The 21970-nt window shown below is 47.8% G+C and overlaps 2 protein-coding genes across 3 annotated transcripts in view; one reads left to right on the top strand and one right to left on the bottom strand.

The window, feature by feature from the left end:
• Positions 1–15903, top strand: part of MMP28 (matrix metallopeptidase 28) — a 29955-nt gene extending 14052 nt beyond the window's left edge. Inside the window, exons 2-8 of one of the 2 annotated variants that reach the window (XM_021005916.2) lie at positions 490–569; positions 772–959; positions 6718–6942; positions 10532–10777; positions 12173–12322; positions 12946–13113; positions 14642–15903. In XM_021005916.2, coding sequence (XP_020861575.1) covers positions 490–569; positions 772–959; positions 6718–6942; positions 10532–10777; positions 12173–12322; positions 12946–13113; positions 14642–15036 — 1452 coding nt within the window. In that variant the 3' untranslated portion in view covers positions 15037–15903. Of the gene's footprint in view, positions 1–489; positions 570–771; positions 960–6714; positions 6943–10531; positions 10778–12172; positions 12323–12945; positions 13114–14641 lie in introns of both variants that reach the window. The other variant, XM_078154836.1, reaches the window with a different exon arrangement.
• On the bottom strand, positions 15196–19340 carry CUNH17orf50 (chromosome unknown C17orf50 homolog). The gene is made up of 4 exons (XM_021005928.2): positions 19262–19340; positions 17737–18046; positions 17192–17349; positions 15196–15285 (listed from the first exon to the last, which is right to left on the bottom strand). The coding sequence occupies exons 1-4, from the start codon at positions 19278–19280 to the stop codon at positions 15221–15223; spliced, it is 552 nt and encodes a 183-aa protein (XP_020861587.1). The 5' UTR covers positions 19281–19340; the 3' UTR covers positions 15196–15220.
• Positions 19341–21970: the final 2630 nt, after the last annotated feature.

The following is a 21970-nucleotide window of genomic DNA, read 5'->3' as shown; positions in this document are numbered from 1 at the left end:
ATATATCTTTTAATTGAAAATAAAAGGTTTTTTCCCTAAACCTTCTGGAAAGAGGTGAAGTTTCTGGAACAATCTGAGTGAATCACAAGGAAGAAATAGATGTAAGAGCCGATGGGAAGTGGATAAGACCTCAAAACAGAGAAAGAAGTGCAGATTGAAGCATATATTTATTTGGACATGGCTAATGTGGGAATTTGTTTTGTTTCCCTATACATGTCTGTAAGGTTTTGTTTTTCTTTCTTAATGGTAGGGAAAGGGGAGGCAGAAGGGAGAAAATTCAGAACAGAAAATAAAACAGAATTTTAAAAATAAAAAAACCAGAATTTTAAAAGGAAGTGGCAAGAGGGATGTAAAGCTCCATCCCAGTACTATGAACAACTTAGAAGAGTTATGAATTCTTTAGCCATGTGTCTTTGTGCTTCTGGGGTCCGGGGGTGGGAGAGCAGTAACTCACTTTCCTTTGTCTGCCTGGCCTCCTGCCCTTCCCAGGTGTTTTTGGAGAAGTATGGGTACCTTCGTGAGCACGCCCCAGAAGCTTCCAGCTCCCCACAGCTCACCGATGCCATAAGGTGAGATCTGGTTGGCCCAGGGCAGGGGTAGGAGATTGGAGGATTGTGAGGTGGAGTGGGGAACCCTGAGAGTTAGCCTCTTCCCATCCTCAGATTTGTCCATCACAGCCCCAGGAAGTGAGGCCATGGACATTGATCCCTCCCCCTATCCCTGTCCCACTGCCCCTCTTGCCTGCTCTACTATTTGAATTCTTCCCTCTAGGGAGTTCCAGTGGGTGTCCCACCTACCAGTCAGTGGGCTGCTGGATACTGCCACGATGCACCAAATGACTCTGCCGCGGTGTGGGGTGGATGACACAGAGAGCCATTCAGCCTGGGAGGAGAGGCTCGGTTCGCTATTTGCTGGACGCAGAGCCAAGATGAGGCTCAAGAAACGCTTTGTGCAGCAAAGTGAGTCCTCTTCCTCCTTCCCTCCCCTCCTCCCACTGCCCAGCTGCCCTCACAGCCCTTCAGGAGTTCCAAAGGAACTGGGTCTCTCCCCTACCCCTCAGTATGGAGGCACCTTCAACCCACTGTGGAGCAGCATCTGAGGGGGATGCTACCTGGGCAGCCTTTCTGCTGTCAAAGTGCTGGGTAGCAGGGACAACAAGAGAGTTAATAGGGAGTGTTAGGGGCCAAGTCAGAACCAGGGACCAGCCTGCTTTGAGGAGAGAAGCTGAGGGTTCTGCCTCCCAGCCTTCTCTCCCCCACCTTGAGTGCAGCTGAGGACAGCAGGAGGAAAAGCTGAGGACCAGCCACCTACATCATTGATTCTGCCTGGGGAACCCAGCCCATTGTCCCACCAGCTGTCCTCCAATTCCCACACACAGTCTTCAAAGTCCAAAGCTGGACTCCACCCTCCACTCTTCCCCTTCTGGACTGTCACACAGAGAGGAGGCACAACATGCTGGTGAAAAGAGCACTAGATTTAGGGTCAGAGGAACTGGGTCCAAATCCTGGCTCAGCTCCTCCACTACCTGTGTGACCTTGGACAAGTCATATTATCTAGGTGGCCTTAAGCTCCCTCATTTGTAAAATGAAGGGTTTGGACCAAAGACTAAATGGTGTCTAAGGTCCCTCTCAACCCTAAATTACATATGATACAATATAATCTGTTGACATGGTATAGTTATCCCTTCCACATTTCAACTTTCCCTGTTGTGGTTTTGATATTTCTCGGGAATTTTTAGGGAGTTTTGCAAAAGCCACAGATGACACTCAAAGGCCAGCAGACAACACAGAGCCTATGACCAAATATTTAACCCAAATTTTACAATAAAGTATTATAAACACCCCATAAAAGAAAAAGAAAAAATTCAGACTTCTTCCCTGGTATGAAGGGAGTCCCAAAGAATTATACTCAGATTTTCCAAATCAAGGGGCTTTCTAGCCCCGTAATGTGGAAGGGATAACTGTACAGTGAAAAGAATGTGAGACTTGAGAGTCGGAGAAAGCAGGTTCAAATCCTGGTTTCGGCACTCACAGTTTATTTAAATCTGCCTACCTCTGTAACCTGGGCCAGCCTTCCATATCTATGAAACGAGGTTAACTCAGTGACTTCTAAGGTTCACCCATCTTTATGAGATGTGACATATGGTAAGCGTTTCCTCCTCACACCCAAATCCAGGAATCAGGGGTGAGAAGTGGAGTTGTAAGGATCATGTAGTGAGGAGATTCCTGGATTCTAGCCCAGCCTGGTCCTTCACTTGCTATTTGAAATTTGGCCTGCTGCATTTCCCTCTGCAGGACCAGGTTTCCTGCATGCAGTGCATGCTGGGAGTGGATAGTTTACTCCTTGCTTGTCAGACCATCCACTTCTTGGCTCCAGGCACATTCTCTGGCTGTCCCCCATGCCTGGGAGGCTCTGCCTCCACATCTCTGCCTTCTGGCTTCCCTGGCTTCCTTTTAAATCTCAACTAAAATCCCACCTTCTACAAGCAGCCTTTCCCAAGCCCTGCTTATTGAAGCAGCTTCCCCCTGGTGATTCTTTCCAAATTATCCTGTATATAACATAGTTGTTTATATATTGCCCCCACACACACACACACACAGCCCATCAGACTGAGCTCCTTGAAAGCAGGAACCATCTTCTAGCTTTCTTTGTATCCTCAGCCTCAGTACAGTGCCAGGCACATAGTAGAAGCTTAATAAATGTTTATTGATTGGCCTTTCGTCTTGGAGATAAGTGGGAGAAAGCTGAAGTCTGGAAGGTGCTTGGAGGGCCTCTGTGGGTATAGAGGAGGAAAGGTTGCCAAGCTGACAGCTGCCCACTGCTCTGCCCTGGGGAGGGGTATGGAGGGTAGGGTAGTAAGGGAAACTGAACAGGTGAGGAAGGATGCTAGCTGCCACCTGGCCCTGCGGGAATGTCCTCCACCCAGTGTAACTGTGGTGACCAATCTAGTCCTGCCTTCTCTCCATAGCTCCAGGTCAGGAATTCATAAACTTCTAACTCACCAGGGCCAGTCTAAAGAAAACAAGCCTGGGCCAGGGAGGGCAAGGCCTCCTTCCCCACTCACCTAAGTTCCTTCCTTGTCTCCTTGGCTCCCCCTACCCCTAAGAAAGACCTTTCATTTTCTTCTTTCGATGTCTGCTGCTTGGCCTCCTCTCCCACTCCTCCACACAAGCACACACAAAGAGCCCTGTGACACTTCCTGGATCTGGCTCTGGGACAGCTATAATCCTCAGGGCCTGCCTCAGGAAGAGAGTAGGAGAATTTACTTAGCCAGCTGCTATCCCCTAAGTGGGGTGAGGGGGCCCTCCGAAGAGCTGCTTCCTCCAAGGGGAAGGGCTGACAGAAGCCTAATTCTGTGCTCCTAGATCATCTTTCCCCACCTTTACCCCCAACAGGCTACAAATATCTGATTTCTTTCCTTCCCCCATACGTACAAGGGGGAGGGAGGAGATGGGGGATTCTAGAGCCTGCCTCCTCTTTCCCTCCTTCCCTCCCCCGTCCATCAGGTGATCTTTCCATCACCCTCCCTGGGGGGTTGTTCTCCAGGGCAGTCTGGAGCCCCATGCCAAACCAAACACACCAGAGAAGGAATGGCGGAGCTGACCAATGAGATTCTCTCCATCTCCCAGCCATGCCCCTTTTGCCACCCCCATCCTCTGATCCCCTCACATTGAACCTGTCTGGGGAACCAAGCCCTCTGCCCTCTCTCTCCCTGTTCCCATGCACAGTTTCCAAATCCAAGATTGCCCCCTCCTTCTCCCTCCTCTCACCTCAGCTCTACCACCAAAGGAGGGAGCCAAGATAATAATGCTAACCTAAAGATTTGTACTTATATATTACATTTATATTTTATTTCCCCAGATTTATACACCACTTCAAGAAGAACTGAGTTCAAATGCAGCCTTAGACATTTACTAGCTGTGTAACCCTGGGCAAGTCACTTAACCCTGTTTGCCTCAGCTGGAAAAGGAAATCGCAAACCACTCCATTATTTTTGCCAAGAAAACCTCCCAAATGGGCTCACAAATAGTCAGACAGGACTGAAATGACTGAACAATAACAGCTTCAAAATTATTGTAGTCTCTAATGACTGCTAGCTAGATCCCATGTAATTGCAGTTTTCCTGTCTACACACTGTATTTCAACATAATTGATTTCCTTTGCAATCCTCTATGTTTTATTTTATGCATTTAGTCTATAGGTTTCACCAGACTGATAGCCATAAATGTTGGAAGATCCCTAGACTACACATTTGAGCCTCACAAGTAGGTACTTAGTAGGTACTGGGCCGTTTGTATCCCCATTTTATAGATGAAGAAACTGTGGTTCAGTGAAGTCAAATAACAGCTGATAGGGATCAAAAGCCAAATTTGAACTCGTGTCTTGCTGATTCCAAGTCCAGTGCTATCTCCGGTATACAAAGCTGCTTCCCGACTGCTCTGCCTCGGTTGTCTGGTTTCCAGACCTGTGGGCAACATCGATGGTGAAGCAGAGGAACCAGTGATTCCAGTGCGCTGGGCTTGGATGGGAAATTGCCTTCAGACTGGGTCTCTGCTCCTCTGGCTAATGCTTATCTGTCTTCTCTCCCAGAAACACCACTGCCCCCACAGCTCTGAGCTGCATGGCCTAGAGAGAATTGTCAAATAGAAACACTGGGGCTATTCATTCTAATCAATCCCTATCTAATATAAACCTTGCATTGTGCAAAGACTAGGAGCCAGAGGGCCCAAGTTTGAGGCATGGTGCTGTTCTAACTGGCTAGCCTTGAGCCAGTCCTTTTGATTCGCTGGGCCTCAGTTTCCTAAAATGAGATATTTGGACTACATGGTCTTTGGGGTCCCCCACCCCCACCCCACCCACCCCCAATGCTAATTCCTATGGTGTTCTGACTTGGGCAATGGGAGGTGGGAGGAGGGATAAGCAAGATGTCTGGGAAGGCATCTGGAAGAAAAAGCAAAGGCAGGAACCACCCCATCGGCAGCTTCCTGGCCTGAGGGCCTACTTGCCCTCTCTATAGTTGGAATTACAGCCGGGTTGCCTAGTGGGGAGTACAGTAACCTGGGAGTCAGGAACTCCCAAGTGTGAATCCTGTTTCAGACACTTAGCTTGTTATATGACTGTGGCCAAGTCACTTAACCTCTGCCTCAGTTTCCTCATATGTAAAATGAAGAAGTTAGATTTGATGGCCTCTGAGGTCTCTTTCAGATTTAGATCTGTAATCCTATGAAAGAAATGACTTAAATTAATTGGAGATGGAAAAATCCTTCCAGGCTGTAGCTAGTTCTCTCTCTCTCTCTCTCTCTCTCTCTCTCTCTCTCTCTCTCTCTCTCTCTCTCTCTCTCTCTCTCTCTCTCTCTCTCTCTCCCTCTCCTCTCTCTCTCTCTCTCTCTCTCTCTCTCTCTCTCTCTCTCTCTCTCTCTCTCTCTCTCTCTCTCTCTCTCTCTCTCTTTCTCTCTTTCTCTCTCTCTTTCCCCCCCTCCCTCCCCCCCTCAGGGATCCTAGGCTTCCCAGATGAATCCCATAGAAACAAACAGGGTAGGGTAAGGTGAGGGGGTTGAAAAAATGACTATGAGCTTTTCTTGTGGTTCCCAGGGCAGCCACAGGCCAGGGATTCTGTAAATGGGAGGAGAGGGGTGGTGGGAGCAGAGGAGACAAAGGAAGCAGCTGGGGATCTGCAGCTGTGTGTCTTCTACTCCTCTACCCTCCCTCCCTCCCCATGCTTGCCACCTACCTAGCATTTTGAAAGAATGGATTGGAGTGGGGGTCTCAGCTGGAAAGGAACATAGATTAAGAATGAAAACCACCCCCAGCTCCACATGGTCAGTCCCAGGTAGGAATAGGAGAGGGGAGAAGATGGGGTTGGGTAGGTGACCTCAACACCTTGGAGTTAACCTACATATCTGGGCCTGTCCTAGCATCAGACTAGAGAAGGGGCCCCATCTCCTGTATGTTATAGAATAGACCATCATTTTAAAAAATGATAGGTTTTATTGCCACTCTTTGATTTTAAATCTCAGTCATTCCCTATCCCTTAAACTGAAAGCTTGGTTAGAAAAACAGTTCATCAAAATGTAGTGACCAGCTTGGCCATGCTTGCAACATTCTCGCCCTGTAGCTCCTCACTTCTCTGCCAAGAGGAGAGAGGAACACTTCAATTGCTGTTCTCTGGGGCAAATACTGATTTTTCTTGTGATTCAGCATTCCAAACCAGATTTTGCAAATCTGGACTTTGGAATCGTGGCCCAGAAAAGAAGGGAGGAGCTGTATGGAACAAACAAGCATTAATTAAGCACCTGCTGCATACCCAGCACTGGGCTAAGTGCTTTAGAAATATTTTCTCATTTAATCTTCACAGCACCCCTGGGAGGTAGATGCTATTATTATCTCCATTTTGCAGAAGAGGAAACTTAGGCAGGAAGATTTTAAGTGACTTGCTCAGGGCTAGACAACTAGTAAGTATTTGAAGCAGGATTTGAACTCAGGTCTCCCTGAGTCCTGCACTCCACTGAACTGCCTAGGTGCCCCTACAAGAGAGGGTGTGAGTTGCCCCAAATAAGACAGGTAGTAGGTGGCAGAGCTGGGGTCTCTTGCCTCACCCAGGTCAGTGTTCCTTCCACCCTGTCAAGACTCCTCTCCCCAAACTCTAGGACAGGGCCAGGCAAAGAATTCCATGCATAATCAAGCAAATGTCTAATTCTCTGGCTCTTTCTCCAGCAGGAGGCAAATGGTACAAGCGCCATCTTTCCTACCGCCTGGTGAACTGGCCCGAGTACCTGCCAGAGCCAGCAGTGCGGCGGGCCGTGCACGCGGCCTTCCAGGTGTGGAGCAACGTGTCCTCCCTGGAGTTCTGGGAAGCACCCACGTCAGTTCCTGCTGACATCCGCCTCACCTTCTTCCAGGGTGATCACAATGATGGGCTGAGCAACGCTTTTGATGGGCCAGGTGCTGACTCCTTCCTCCTCCCTGTAAGCCTCTCTCTTAAACTCCTTCCCCTGGGAAATCCCCCACTCCCATCCCTTAGCCCTAGAGGAAAGGTGGGTGAGGGATCTGTGGCTAAGATCAGCAAGGGGGAAGGGAGGGCATAGCTGCACCAATGAAAAGTCCAAATGCATGTAAATGTGTACATATACACACATGTATATATACATAGATGTATATATAAATGCTCACACACAAAAAAATACACACATATTTGGGCATAGATCTCCAGCCTGGGGAGCCTTACAACACTTTGTACCTTCTACCATTAGGTGGGACTGTCCCTTGCCCCTTTTCAAGAGTGAATGAAATCCACAAAGCTGGATCTCAAAAGGTTGGGCCATTTCCTTTTAGCTTAGAAAGAAGCCAATAGGGCAGATTCCTAGCAGCCCATGTCCCCACATTCTCAGTGAGGGATCTGATCACCCCTCTGGGGTGAAGATTCTCTGCCCCCCAACATTGTTGTTGTTCAGTCACTTTAGTCTGACCCCACACTCAGGGCCGGTTCTTCCTGTCATCACACTGGAGTCTTTCCTGATGCACATTTAGCTTTTTCCCCTTTGTTCTGTCCTGTATGGAGATAGAGAGCCGCAGAATCCCTTTCTTCCCAAAAGCATCTGTCAGAGACCTGGAGATGGTGGCCCTATCTCCCTTCCCCTACAAGGGAAGGAAGGCCAATCTGGGCTTCATTCCCTCCGCACCCCACCCCCTTCCCCTAAATAATGATAATGGGCTATTTATATAAAGTCTACAAACCGCTGGACATACATTATTTGAGCCTTAATCCTGCAAGTGCTGTGGTTAGGATTAGACCCGTTTTTGGAGGTTCAGGGGCATTCATTGATCTGCCCAGTTAGCAGGCATTAGAGGCAAGGTTCAAACCTCAGTCTTCCTGATTCCAAGTAAACCCTCCTTCCACTAAACCACTAGGCCTTTCTCTGCTCTGTCCCTCTGGGGTGAGGATTTAAACAGGTTTCACCTCCATAGATGCTTCTTGACCTCCTGGATCGCCTCATGTGACTCCTGTCATTCCCATCAGATCTGCCCATCCTCACTTTAGACCATGGGATTGTAACCCAAGTCAAGATTGGGGAAAGTCTAGAGCATGCTCCCCCCCGTTGTGAATTTCATGTACATTCATATGTGTGCGTGCTGTTTCCCTAAAATGAATGTAACGTCCATAAGGGCAGGGACTCTTATTTTTTGTCTTTGAATCTCCAGCATCTAGCATGTGCCTGGCACACAGTGGGTGCTTAGTACATGCTTATTAATGAATGAGAACTGAACAAAGCTAGGGATTCTAAGAGGTAGAGGTGAGGAAGGAGTGCATGCCAGGCAAGGTGGGGTGGGAGGCGCAAAGAGGAGGGAGGACAGCTAGGGAACAGTCAAAATTGGCCACTTTGGCTGCAATCTAGAGGGCATGAAAGGAAGTAATGCACATTAAGCCTGAACATTGGGTGGCTCCAGTCAGAGCTTAAAGGGCTACAAAAATCCACTGAGAACTATGAGAGGGGATGATGATTTAAAGCTGAGTGGTGACTATGGGAGTGGAGAGAAGAGGACAGATGTGATAGGATTCATGGAGATGAAAAGAAAGGAGGGAGGGAGAAAGGAAGGAAGGAAGGAAATGAAGGAAGGAAAAAAGGGAAGGAAGGGAAGATGGAAGGAAGATAGGATGGAAGGAAAAGAAGGAAGAAAGGAAGGATGGAAGGAAGGAAAGATGTAAGCGAAGGAGGGAGGAATGAAGGACATTATTTAAGTGCCTACTATGAGCCAACCCCTTTACTAAGCACTTTACAAATGTTATCTCATTTGATCCTCACAACAACCCTGAGAGGCAGATGCTATTATTATCCTCATTTTACAGTTGAAGAAACTGAGGCAAAGAGAGGATATGTGACTTGCCCAGGGTCACATAGGTTAGAAGCGTTGGGTCGTCCTGAGTCCTGAACCACCTAGTTGCCCTTAGGAAGTCTCTAAGTGACATAGCCGATTCTGACGTCAGAAATTATAAATTGCAGAGCCAGGATTCAAACCTAGGTTCTCTGACTCTCATTTTGTGGACCTTTTCACAGCACTCATACTGGTTTCTGTTATTATCTGTGTGATGTTGGACAAGTCACTGGACCTTGTCAGCAAACTCCTGCAGTTTGCTAATCTCTAAAATGGGAATTGAGAGCTCTTAGGTGGTGCAGCAAATAGAAGGCCAAGCCTGAAGTCAGCAAAACCTGAGTTCAAATCTGGCCTCGGGCACTTACTAGCTATGTGACCCTGGATAAGTCACTTAACCCAGTTCGCCTCAGTTTTCTCATCTGTAAAATGAGCTGGAGAAAGAAATGACAAACTACTCCTGTATCTTTGCCAAGAAAACCCCAGGTGGGGTCCAAAAGAGTTGGACACAACTAAAATGAATGAACAACAATGAAATTGGGATTATAACATCCTTTCTAGCTATCTCTGAGTGATTATGGAGGCTTTGAAACCTTGTGAAGTGTTATTTTACTGAGGGTGAGGCATTAAGCACTCTCAGGCAGTTCACAGTAATCTGTTCCCCTGAGGACTCTACCTGCCTCACAGATTGAGGGGATGGGTCTCTGGTCCTGTGACTTCATTGCTACCCAGAATTCCCAGGGAAGGGAACTCCCGCTAACCAATGCAGGTCAATGCCTTCTTTGCAATTTAGTCTCAGAAAGTGTCTTAGAGGTTAAGTGACTTTCCCAGGGTCACAGCTAGTATGTGTGAGAGGCAAGATGAACCAGGTCAGTTTTCAACCCACTACATTATGTGGCTTCTCACTTTGGGAATTATACTTAATAAATTGGAAGATCTTAATCCCAGGCTAGCACCTCCCAGTCCTCTCCTAGGGCCACCTCCCCCAACCATCAGTTCATTGAAATCTATGATCCAGAGCCAAAATAGGATTGGACATAAAAGTCTTTGTATCTGGAGGTGGGAATGCAAAATAGAAATCATTTTTTCTGTAATCCATGCCTTTGCTTTCCCTCCATTCCCACAGAGAAGAGAGTGCTGCTTGCTACAAACATACCCCTTCCTGTTTTCCTCAGTGGCTCAGTTTCCTTTCCTTGTGTGGTAGAGTGGAAATAACAAAAAATCCTGAATTTCCTTCCCCCCCACATCTTCCATCGCTCCAAATCTCCAACCCCCCCCACTCCCTTCCACCAAGTAGCATGAAGGACGTGGCTACTGAGTCCTGATTCTGCCCATATATTACCCGTGTGATGCTGGTCAAACTGCTTCATCTCTCCAAGTCTGTTTCCCACTTTGTAATGAAGGAGGATTAGATGATTTCAGAAGTCAAGATTTTGACTTGAAAGAGTCAGATTTTGAGCCAGAAAACCTGTATTTACTGCCCCCTCTTCCACTAAGTTCTGGTGTAACCTTGGGTGAAGTCACTCAGTTTCCTCAACTGTCAAATGAAGGCATTGTCCTCTTCCCCAGTAAATCTAAGACCTATGATCCTACCTGCCCTGCTCACCTCTACCCGCCTCCTACAAGGACTTGTTACTGATCTGCTCTCTTTGGGTGTCTGCAGGAGGCGCCCTGGCCCATGCCTTCCTCCCTCGTCGTGGGGAGGCACACTTCGATCAGGATGAGCGTTGGTCCTTCAAAAGTCGAAGGGGTCGGAACCTATTCGTAGTGCTGGCCCATGAGATTGGCCACACACTGGGGTTGGGCCACTCCCCTGCTCCTCGGGCTCTCATGGCGCCCTATTACAAGAGGCTGGGACGGGACTCTGTGCTGAACTGGGATGATGTCCTGGCCATCCAAAACCTGTATGGTGAGCATCCCTCAGCTAAGCCCCTCCCATCGTCCTTGCTCCTACCTCCAATCCCAACCATTGATTCCCAACGTCTAGATACCAACATGTCCACTCCGTGACACCCAGTCCCCCAGCTCCCAGTTCCAATCTCACCTCCCCATCCCTTTCAACCCCATGACACTCAACATTCCAATCTTAGATTCTCATTCCTTTCCACCAAGATAATCAGCACTCCACATCTCTGGTCCCCAATTCTTTCCATTCCATGGCACTCATCTCCTTGAATCCTTGGTTTCCAGCCCCCTCCTCACACACTACCCCAGCAAAACCCTGGAGCCAAGCCCTTTTCCCCTGCTGCCACTCAGCATTCTGTCCCTTCACCTCCAGTCCCTCTCATCCCTGACCCTTAGCATCTCCCACAACATGACCTCCAGGCCCCCAAATCTACTCTTGCCATAATGTTAAACTTCCTGATCACCAGAGATCCCAACTATTCGACCCCAAGCTTCTTCCCCATAGACTCCCTGACCCTCAGTCATCCTCAACAATTTTTAATCTCCCTCTTTAGGTTGTTAGGACTTCCACAGCTTACTGATGTGGGACACAGAGAGTCAGTTGCTTTCCCCAGAGCTGTCCAGGCCTATTCCCAAGATGCAAAGCTACTGAGCAGATTTCAGGGTTCAAGCCAATGCTTCTGCCTCTGGTGGCCCCATTGCCTCTTATACTCTCTCTTGTCTGCTACCCTTCTCAATCTAATGCTTCCTATCAGCCTACCATGGGAGATTGGGGGGGGGGGTCCTGTCCCAACTCTCCTTGATTGTACCTGTGATCTCTGGAAAGACCTCTCTGTTCTTCCCTGACCCTGGCATATCTCACCCTTAGCAGCCAGTTTCTGGATTTGGAGTCAGAAAACATGGGTTCAAATCCTGGTTCTGCCTCTTCCTACCTGTGTTACCTTGGACAAGTCAGTCACTTCACTTCCTCTGTAAAGTAAAGGGGTAGGACCTCTAAGGTCCCTTCCAGCTCTAAATCTATAATTTGTGACCCTGTTGTATGGGATCTCCCCAAAGGACAGGGTTTTCTACTGTCGTTTCGATTCAAATTACAGATTTAAGGCTAGAAGGAGCCTTAAAGGTCATCTCATCTGACCCCCTCATTTTACAGGGCAAATTGAGGATTGCTGAGATTAAGTGACTTGTCCAGAGTCACACAGATGGAAAAGTCAGAATTCAAACTGTTTTCTTGACTTTGTCCAGCATTCTGTCCACCACTGCTGTGATTGACCCCATCAAATCCAGAAACAATTACAGCCTTGTCCTGCCCTCCTTCCTCTTCCTGCTCACATTAGACAGTGAATCCAGCCTGGCATAACCAGAGCCCCAGCATTAGCCTTTCTTTTCTCTATTGCTGTAGGACAGCCCCTGGGGGGCTCGGTGACTGAGCAGCTACCTGGGAAGCTCTTCACCAATTTTGAGGACTGGGACCCCCCCAGGACCTGGGACAGGACCTCTGGAGTGAGAGGACCCTATTACTGCCACTCTTTTTTTGACACCATCACAGCAGGTGAGATGACACTCTGCCCTTATATCCTCGGGCATCCCAAGGCCCCTCCCCCACTTCCATCCTGGTATTGGAGAAAGGGCACTAGATTCAGTAATTAGGAGACCTGAGTTCAAATTCCGTCTCTGTTCATGTGACCTCAGACAAGCGTCTTAACCTTTCTGAGCCTCAGTTTCCTCATCTGTAAAATGGGTTGGACCAGCTGGCCTCCAAGGGAGGTCTCTTCCAGTTGTGATTCTATGACCCTTTTATCCTTCTCATGCCATTTTTTTTCACTCTGATCCTCAGCTCCGAGCCTCAAGCTCATCCCACCCAACCCTTCTACCAAATGTCTAGGGACTCCCAGGACTTGGGTCTTGGGAAGGGAATCTGGGTTTGGTAATTTGGCCCCACTTGCCTGAATGATTCCAAAGTACAAGCCGATGTTGCTCACGTTATGTAACCACCCCCTGGGATTTTGTCTTCTCTTGGCCTCTATGTAAGGTAGCAATGGAAGCAGTGATGATGGATCTCCACCACAGCACCTTTAAGGATTCGGGGTGGGGACGACAGAGGAGAGAAGGGCCTAAGTAACCTTTCCTCCATCTTTTTCCTCTATCTTTTTTTTTGGGGGGGATGGGGAGCAGACAAGGACCATCGAGTCTACATCTTTAAAGGAAGCAATTTCTGGGAGGTAGGGGCTGATGGCAATGCTTCGAAACCGCAACTGCTGCAGGAGAAATGGCCCGGTCTGCCCCCCAACATTGAGGCAGCTGTTGTGTCCCAGGATGATGGAGACTTCTACTTCTTCAAAGGTACAGACTAGAGGTGGGGAACGGGTGGGGGTAGGGGGATAAGGGGTCAGGAACCCCCATCTGCTGCCTACTCAAGGCTTCCAAGTGGGTCTGAGCTCCATAGAGACATGGAGCAGTAAGAAGAGAACTCTAGAGTTAGAGACTGGGCACCGATGTAGGAACTTTCTCTGATGCTCGCTCACTGTGTGACCTTGGGCAAGTCACATCATCAGCTTCTTCTGTAATGTGAAAAATTGGACTAAATGGCTTCTGAGACCCCTTCTAGCCTTAGAACTCTGTGTGTGTGTGTGTGTGTGTGTGTGTGTGTGTAGGGCAGAAGTAAAAGCAAGAATTTTCCATCTTTCGGGCTCAAGACGGAATGGGGCTGTGTTGGCTGAGTAAGCTCCCAATTTGGCACTTAAAGCTTTTCACAACCCAGCTCCCACCTACCTTCCCAGCCTTATTTTACCTTGTTGTTTAGTCAGTTAGTTGCATCCAACTCTTCGGGACCCCATTTGGAGTTTTCTTGGCAAAGATACTGGAGTGGTTTGCCATTTCCTTCTGCAGCTCATTTTTCAGATGGGAAAATTGAGGCAAACAGGTTAAGTGACTTGCCCAGGGTCACACTGCTGGTAAGTATGTGAGGCTGGATTTGAACTCAGGTCTTCCTGACTCTGTGGCAGGGTACTCTATCAGATGCATCACCTAACCACCCATTTAATTATCTGTAGTCCATTCACATTAGCCTTCTTGCAATTCCTCCAACACTCTGTTCTCCGTGTCTGGAATGCATTTCTTCCTTCCTCCACAGCTTAGAATTCCCAGTATCCTTCAGAGCTTAGTTTAAGGGCCATCTTCTTGAGGTCGTTCCCGATCCCCCAACCATGAGTTCCACTCCCTTCCAAAAATAAAAATGGCTGTCTATTTTGTGCATTTTATGTAAGGGTATGGAGCATAAGCTTCCTTGAAGGCAGGAAGTGTTTCATTCTGACTCTGCAAACCCAGGACCTAGCACATTGGCTGGGATATGGTAGACACTAAATAAATCTGTGATTTAGGGGCAGCTAGGTGGCACAGTGGATACAGCTCCGGCCTTGGAGTCAGGAGGACCTGAGTTCAAATGCGACCTCAGACACTTGATACTTACTAGTTGTGTGACCCTGGGCAAGTCATTTAACCTTGATTGCCTCACCAAAAAGCCAAAAAAAAAATGTGATTTACTGATCCCAGGTCCTATGACCAGACTCCAGCACTATTTTCATAGCACTGACTGGTCTCCCTTTAATCCTTCCAATTTTTAGAATTAGTTCTTAGCTCCCTCTAATATCCAGGAAGCCCGGAATAGGATGGGAGTAGGGATGCATAGTTCCCCATAACATAGACCCAATGGTTCTTTTCTCTGCCACCATTCTCCTCTCCCATCCCTATCCCAGCTGCTAAAAGTGACCTTCCTCCATTTCTATCCCATGTTTTGCCTCCCCATCCTTTTTTCTTGCCCCACTGCCCATACTAGTTCTGCCCTCCTGGTTCTATCTCTCTGTTCCCACAGGGAGTCGATGTTGGAGGTTCCGGGGATCGAGGTTACTGAAAGGTTACCCCCAACTATGCAGAGCAGGAGGACTCCCTCGCCACCCAGATACAGCCTTCTTCTTCCCACCCCTACACCGCATTGTGCTTTTCAAGGGTCCTCGCTACTATGTACTGGCTGATGGAGGGCTACAGATTGAACCCTACTATCCCCGAGGCTTAAAGGACTGGGATGGTGTCCCCTCAGAGATCCAAGGGGCACTGCCTGGGCCTGAAGGCTCCATCTTCTTCTTCCAGGATGATCGCTACTGGCGTTTTGACCAGATCTCACTGAAGGTAGTAGCAACAGGCCGGTGGGTTGAAGAGCTTCCATGGATGGGCTGCTGGGACGCCAACTCTGGGGGTGCTCTGTTCTGAGCTTCTTGTATAATCAATCAGGACCCTCATGCCCAGCATCATATTCCTCTGCCATGGAGAGGGAGTCTATTGTAGAAAATCATCGTGGTGCCCAACTCCTCAGTAGGAACTAGGTGGGGTTTTCTTGGAGTGAGAAGAGGGCCCTGGATTGACCACTCTGCAGCTAAAGTGTCCAAAAGGAAAGTCAAGGAAAACGGAAGGAACAGGGCATGACGCTGCCCCAGTGGACACGATTGTAATGGATGTATCCTGAATAAAGAGAGAGGAGAGGAAAGGAGCCCGAGTTGGAGAGGGAAAGAGAAAAGGATGACTATTCGAGATTTAGAAAAATATTGCTCCCCAACCCCATGCTAAACAGCCCTAGAAGGGTCCATGGGGAAGTAACAGCAGCAGGGTCAGGCCACTGGTCCCTCTAAGGCAGGGCAAACTTCAAGGGTAGAAGACTAAAATCTCTCCGTGATGCAGGGTCAGCTGGGCACCTTTCCCTTTGGCCCCTGTTGTCAATCACAATAGCAGCATTGTCTAAGACACGCATGCGGGGCGTGGCGCGCACACTCGCGTGTGCACACACACACAGAGCTCATTTCTTAAGTCCTAGGCCCCAGAAATAGCTAAGATTCTTAGTAGAGGAGGCTGATTCTCCACCCAATACTAACCCTGCCCCCAGCCACCAGTGTAGGGCCTGCAGTTAAGCTGCTGATACCATTCCCCCTCCCTTTTCTAATGTCTATCCCCAAGCTCTGGGTCTGCCTACTGATATTGCCAAGTTTTCCCCTTTGCAGACAATCCCCAGGTAGGGGAGAGGGACCTACTGGGCAGACCGTTGTTTCAAGAAATAAGACTTGGGTTTCATTCCCACCACTAGAATTTGCTTTGCTTTGCCTCATTTTCTCACTGTGTATAAAAGGGAATATTCCCTTTATCCTGGTATAGATTTTGGTACCAGAAGGCGGGGCAGGAGGTAGCTGGGGCACATGCCTAGTTACTGAGGTGGGGATGGGAATCCATCGGAGGTGGCTTTGGTTCAAGGCTTAGTGAGATGTGGACTGAGTTCCCTGGACACTGACTCATAACTTGACTTTCAAGGGACAAATCAGATTAGCTTAAAGATCAAACCTTGGAGAAAACTCAGAAAAGAGGCAACCCTCTGGTCTCCCCTTGCCCTCTCCCAAGCAGAGCTAGGAATCCAACAGCGCCCTATTTGCATGCACATGTACACAAACACACACACACACACACACTCTCTCTCTCTCTCTCTCTCTCTCTCTCTCTCTCTCTCTCTCTCTCTCTCTCTCTCTCTCTCTCTCTCTCTCTCTCTCCCTGTCACTGAATTGTTTGATGCGCTGAGGCTTTTACTAAATATCTTCCGGGAGGGGAGACATCATAAACAAAATTGGCTCCTGGGAAGGGCTTATTCGTTCTACCTCAAATTCTTCTGGATCTGAAACACCTGAAATGGCCAAGAGATTATTACAAGGGAGAGAAGGGTCAAACAGGAGAGCTTGGAGATAGCGGTGGGCAATGAGGCTGTGATTATGGGAAGACTGAGTATTATGGGTTGGGGTGGCAGCTAGGGATTTTTGAATTGTGGCCAGGATTTCTTCTGATCCTTCACCTGAAGCATGCTAAGTGTCCCCAACCCAGGGGGTCAAAATGCCAAGTAGAGAAACGGGATAGAAGATATAGGGATGCAGGCTTGACAAATCCCATATGACCTGAGCATCACAGGTGGGGTCTAAGTGTCAGGAATAAGGGTTCATTGCCTCACATGTGGTCATATCAAAGACACCTTGTATCAAAAAGGATAACTAAGTTCGGGGAATAGAGTATGTTTCATTTAGGAGCTAAGGGATGGTGTCTAAGTGCTGGATATGGCAGTTTAAACATGAGAGATAATAGGACCATGGATTTAGAGCTGATTTAGTGGCTATAAAATCCAGCTTCCTCATTTTACAGGTGGGAAAACTGAGGCCCAGATATGATTTTCCCAGGGCCAAATAGCTAGTGTGAGGGATGATTTGAACCTGAGTCCCCTCTGCCTCCAAGTCTGATGCTTTATTCACTATACCATTCTACCTCTTACAGATGAGGGCTTGGGCACCACCTGACATGGCCCTACTCCTTCCACCTGGTATCTAATTCCCAGGAGACTCACCACCCTCCCAGTGGTCCAGGATGCAGTGTTCGACATAGTGAGGGTCACAATGCAGAGTCTCGCATTTCCTGCAGAAAAGAATCTCACAGCGGGAACAGGGCCCTTCATTAGACCTCTGCTTCTCCAGTAGGCACACCTCCCCTGGCAGGATCCTCTTCCTAGTGATTTCGGGATGGAGAGAGGTGAGGGTCAGCATTGCCTTGTTCAGGCCAACACCAGAACCCTGCTCCTCTGGGCCTTGCTGAGCTAAGGTACTTAAAAGGAGAGATTCCTCCTTCTACCACCACCACCCCTATTTTCATATAGCTACCCTATATCATGAAGAGATTCAAACTTATGATCCTATAAGTAGGACACCCACCACATCCCCCACCCCACCCCACAGAAGCCTACCGTTTCCCAAGACTGGTAGTATCCTTTGGATTTTCAGCACTATGGAGAAACCGAGGAGTATCTGATTCCTTTCTCACCAATAGCCCAGCCCTCTCAGATATCTCCAGAAAGAGGAAGAATAATTAGGAGACCAGGCTCCCTGTTCTAAGCACCTGTCCACGGGGAAAGCCAGGTTGGATAGGAGGATGAGGGGACTGAGCCAGGTCCAGAATCCACTCTCGGAGTGCCTCAGGTCTGACACCTCAGGCAAGCTGGACTCTTGGTGGAGTGGGCAGTAAGACACTGAGCCCTTGTCTTTCCCGTTGCCATCCTGAAGCTCTTGCCCAGATTCCCAGTACTCTCCTTCCTTCTGTGAAGTTTTCTCTGCCTCATCTGAATCCTCCTTTTCTTCATCATCACTCTCTTCCGCCTCTCCATCCAGGAGTTCCCCTGGCTCCTTTTTCCACAGAGGGATCTTCAGGCCTAGGAAGTAGGAAAGGGGAAACCTCAGTACTATTTCACCCTTAGCCTAGCTTTTCTCCATGAAGATTTCAGACACTACAAGAACTCATGATTTCTATCATGACCACAAGTCAAGTGAGAAGCTCTGGGTAATGAATGTATCCTATTTTTGAGATATTTTAATTCAGAGGAAGAAATCACAGGGATTTCACCTCTGTCCACTTAGTGTAGACCTTACAAAGTCCCAAGAACTGCTGGTGAGCCCCAGACACATTTGTAGGACTAGAGATTCAGAGCTGAGAGGGATCTTCAACACTCTTATCTTACAGATAAGGAAACTGAGGTTCAGAGAGGTTAAGTAGACTTGTACATAGCCAGTAAGTTGCCAATTGCCCATTATCTGCAAGAATAGAAGGATGGATAGATAAACCTTTCCACATCCGCACACACACGCACACACACAGAGTCTGTAACATCTGTCCCTTTCCTTCCTATGCTCACTGCCACCACAATTATACAAGGCTTCCTTTGTGTTATTATTGCTCAGTCATTTCAGTCAAGCCTGACTCTGTGACCCATTTGGGTTGGGGTTTTTTTTTTTGGCAAAGATACTGGAGTGGTTTGCCATTTCCTTCTCCAGCTAATTTTACAGATGAGGGAACTGAGGCAGATAGAGTTAAGTGACTTGCCCAGGGTCACACAGCTAGTAAGTGTCTGAGGCAAGGTTCGAACTCAAGTCTACCTGACTCCAGGCCTGACACTCTATGTATTGAACTACCTAGCTGCCCCAAGCCTTATTACTGGTCAGTTATTAGAATAGTCTCCTAATAGGTCTTCCTGCCTCCACTTCCTTCTCCAATTCACCTTTCATCTTATAAGAATCATCTCTTATATTCATAGATCCTATCATGACGCTCCACCGTTTTCTGTAGTCTTGGAAGGCAGGATGAGGTACTCTTCCCCCTCCCTCAGAAAGTTTTCCCCCTTATTCTCTTTGGCTCCAGGGAGTGATGGAAAGTGAAAGGGATATGAGCATCTGTTGCCTGTCTGGGTTCGGTTAACCTGGGATGAGAAATTTGCTGTGAACAGTCCACAAGTAGGGTAACTGAAAGGTGTCTTGAGAGTATGGTTGCCATGGTGACAGCCCTCTAACCCAAGTTTGTATAGGAAATACAACTGTGTGTGTCAAGGAGGGCCCTGTTCACTTCTTCCCCATTGCCCTCCTGCCCCACTCACCGTTGCCCCGCTTATCCATTCTTTAGCTATTTCTGTGCCACTTGGGGAATTCCTCCCCACGCTCCTTACTGTACTTCAGGCATGTTCCCTGTCCCATACTAGAGAGTGGGAGTGACAAGGACTTCCCTCATCCCTGCATGTCTTGATTTCATCACCACAGGTACTATTGGGTCACAAACAATGGAGTTAGAACCTCCCCCTCCCTAGAGCCTTAGACTAGGAAGGGCCTCCTTTTTCTGGGTGCCTGGAAACCTCATGCCCCAGGGTCCTCTTAGTTCCCTTCCTCTCCCTACTTCCCACCTTTTTCCTACCGTTCTCTCCCTATCCCTCCGAATTGTGCCCCTTCGTTTTCTTCTCCTGGAAGGGAAACGTTCCCAAATGAAGGAGAATGTGAGCACCTGAATAAGAAGAGGACACAAGCCCGGTCTAATCAGTGGCTAAACAAAAGTGTGGAGCTTAAGGGGAAAGGGAAAAGATCTTCCAACAGGTTCACCTGTGGACTGGGTGATCTGGGTGCTGTCCTCACTTTCAGGAAGCTCCCAGGCTAAGGAAAGACAGATGGACAGACGGACACACACACACACACACACACACACACACACACACAGAATCCCTGTCCTAGGGCAACTCCATCTGTTGTTTCCAACAGACACCGAGGGAAACAAGTATGGAAAAACCAACAACTGTATGGGGGAGGCACATATATGGAGTTTCCCTAATGTTAGCACAGTTTTAAACCATTAAAGCTTAAAACTGCACAAAAGACTTTTGAAACATCCTGTATGTACTGTCTCTTATATGCTGATTGGATGGGTGATATGAAAGAACAGACTTATAAACAATAGAATGAGAGCATGGAGGAGAGAAAGGGTCTGTTTGGGGCACAGTTCTAGACCTAAGGGGATGGGGACTATATGTCTTCATGACCCCAGCACCTAGTAGAGTCCCTGGTACAAAGTAGGTGCTTAATAAATGTGTGTTGGGTTGGAAACAGCTGGGCAGATGATAGATGAGAGAGAGAGAGCTACACATATACATTCAAACACACACATTTATGTGAAATATCATATTAAAGGTATGGGGAGAGGAACAAGGCAGAGGGAGAAAAGTCACCTCCTTTTCTGTCTCAGGGTTGCTTCTTATGACCAAAACGTCCAGGAATAGTTCCTGTTCTTCCCTCTGTCCTGATTTCCCTCTTGGGCTCAGTTCTCCCCTCCTTTCCCCTTCCTCTGTTTCTCTCTTGTTGCTGGGCCTTCGTTCCTTCTTTGGACTCTTCCTCCACATCCATTTCTTCTCCATATACTTTTCAAGTTGTGAGGGCCCCAAAGCAAATGAGCATCACTTTAGTATTGTTGCCCCCCAATTAGGCAAAGATGTTCAACATGCAAAAACCAAGGAAGATAGTGATCATCATTTACTAGCTTGTGTGACCCTGGGCAAGTCACTTAACCCCATTGCCTATCCTAAAAAAAAAAAAAAGATAGTGATCATCACCAGACATGAGATTCTTCTGTTTAAAGATTTATTCATAAAGAATCTATTACTTTTGAAGTTCCATCAGCTCCAATAGGAATGCATTCACACATTCACCCAAACTTACCCAGACAATTAATCATTTAGTCATTCAGTCACACATGCACGCACAACCAATGGTTATTAGACAGGTGAGCTCTCCTCGGAGATCCAACTTCTCCCTGCTTGGTGTTGCAAAGCCTTCTACTAGTGGAATAGACAAAGGACCTCTTTGAGGCATAGCCCTGGAACTTCGGAGATAGTTCTTCCATTGGGACTATCAATACTGAAACGATTTCCAACTGACTCTGGCAGTGGCCTGGATTGTTTTGACCACACATGTAAGGTGGAAACACAATGAGCTAGGAGTTTTGAAGGAGACAAGACAGAGAGAAAAGTGGCAATTGAGGATGTTGCAGAAACCATGACTAACTAATTCCTGCAGCTTGCCTTCACTTGCACTGGTGGAAAACTTTGGGAATATTTTCCTTCTTCCTCCTCATTCTGACAGCTACTGTGATTCCAAGAGGACAGTTCAAGGCATTGCAGGAGACAAATTCCTTCACTGTCATCTTGCTAGGAAGAGCCAGAAGCGTGCAGAGCCCACGATGGGCTTTCCTGTTCATCCAAGCAGCAATATTCCATTTCAAAAAGCCCAGCCTGGCCCTTAGGCATTGCTGGACTGCTGGTAGTCATCCCATGGATGGCTAGTGTCCATCCAAGTATCATGATGAGTGGGTGCTATCCCTCTCCCTTCCATCCCAGCACCTATGGTGGTGAATATTAAACAGGCAGACCTTCTGATTTCATGTTCTCATTCAGGAGGGTGAAGAGATCAAAAACAAATTCCATTTGGAGTTGGGAAATGGTGGGAAATGTTGTTTGTGCTCCATGATGCCGGCATCTACTGCTTGCTTTCTATCACACTTTTTTTTTTTTACTAATTTAATTAATTAAACTTTTTCCTTAACTGCAAACTTGAGGCTGAGGAGTTTTGTCAACCACTGCCAGGAATTAAGAGGAAATGGGGATTTTTCAGTGAAGTTAAGACACATGAGTCAATGAGTGTAGAGCCTTGGAGTATTATGTGCCCCTCCCCGGTGAATTTGTGGGATGCAATCTTTTACTGCAGAATGCTCCCCCAAGCCCATTTCATGGGATCCTTTCTATTCAAAAAATTCTATTTGGCTTTGGCTC

This window comes from Phascolarctos cinereus, unplaced genomic scaffold (assembly GCF_003287225.1).
Source record: "Phascolarctos cinereus isolate Bilbo 61053 unplaced genomic scaffold, phaCin_HiC Scaffold_5;HRSCAF=322, whole genome shotgun sequence".
Lineage (NCBI taxonomy): Eukaryota > Metazoa > Chordata > Mammalia > Diprotodontia > Phascolarctidae > Phascolarctos > Phascolarctos cinereus.
This window is presented reverse-complemented; position numbering and strand designations above follow the sequence as displayed.

Coding starts and splice junctions, on each gene's coding strand:
- CUNH17orf50 (XM_021005928.2), bottom strand. Junction 17,350..17,736: donor CTGGCTTTCCCCGTGGACAG/GTGCTTAGAACA, acceptor CGAAATCACTAG/GAAGAGGATCCTGCCAGGGG. Junction 15,286..17,191: donor CCTGGACCACTGGGAGGGTG/GTGAGTCTCCTG, acceptor CTCTTTATTCAG/GATACATCCATTACAATCGT.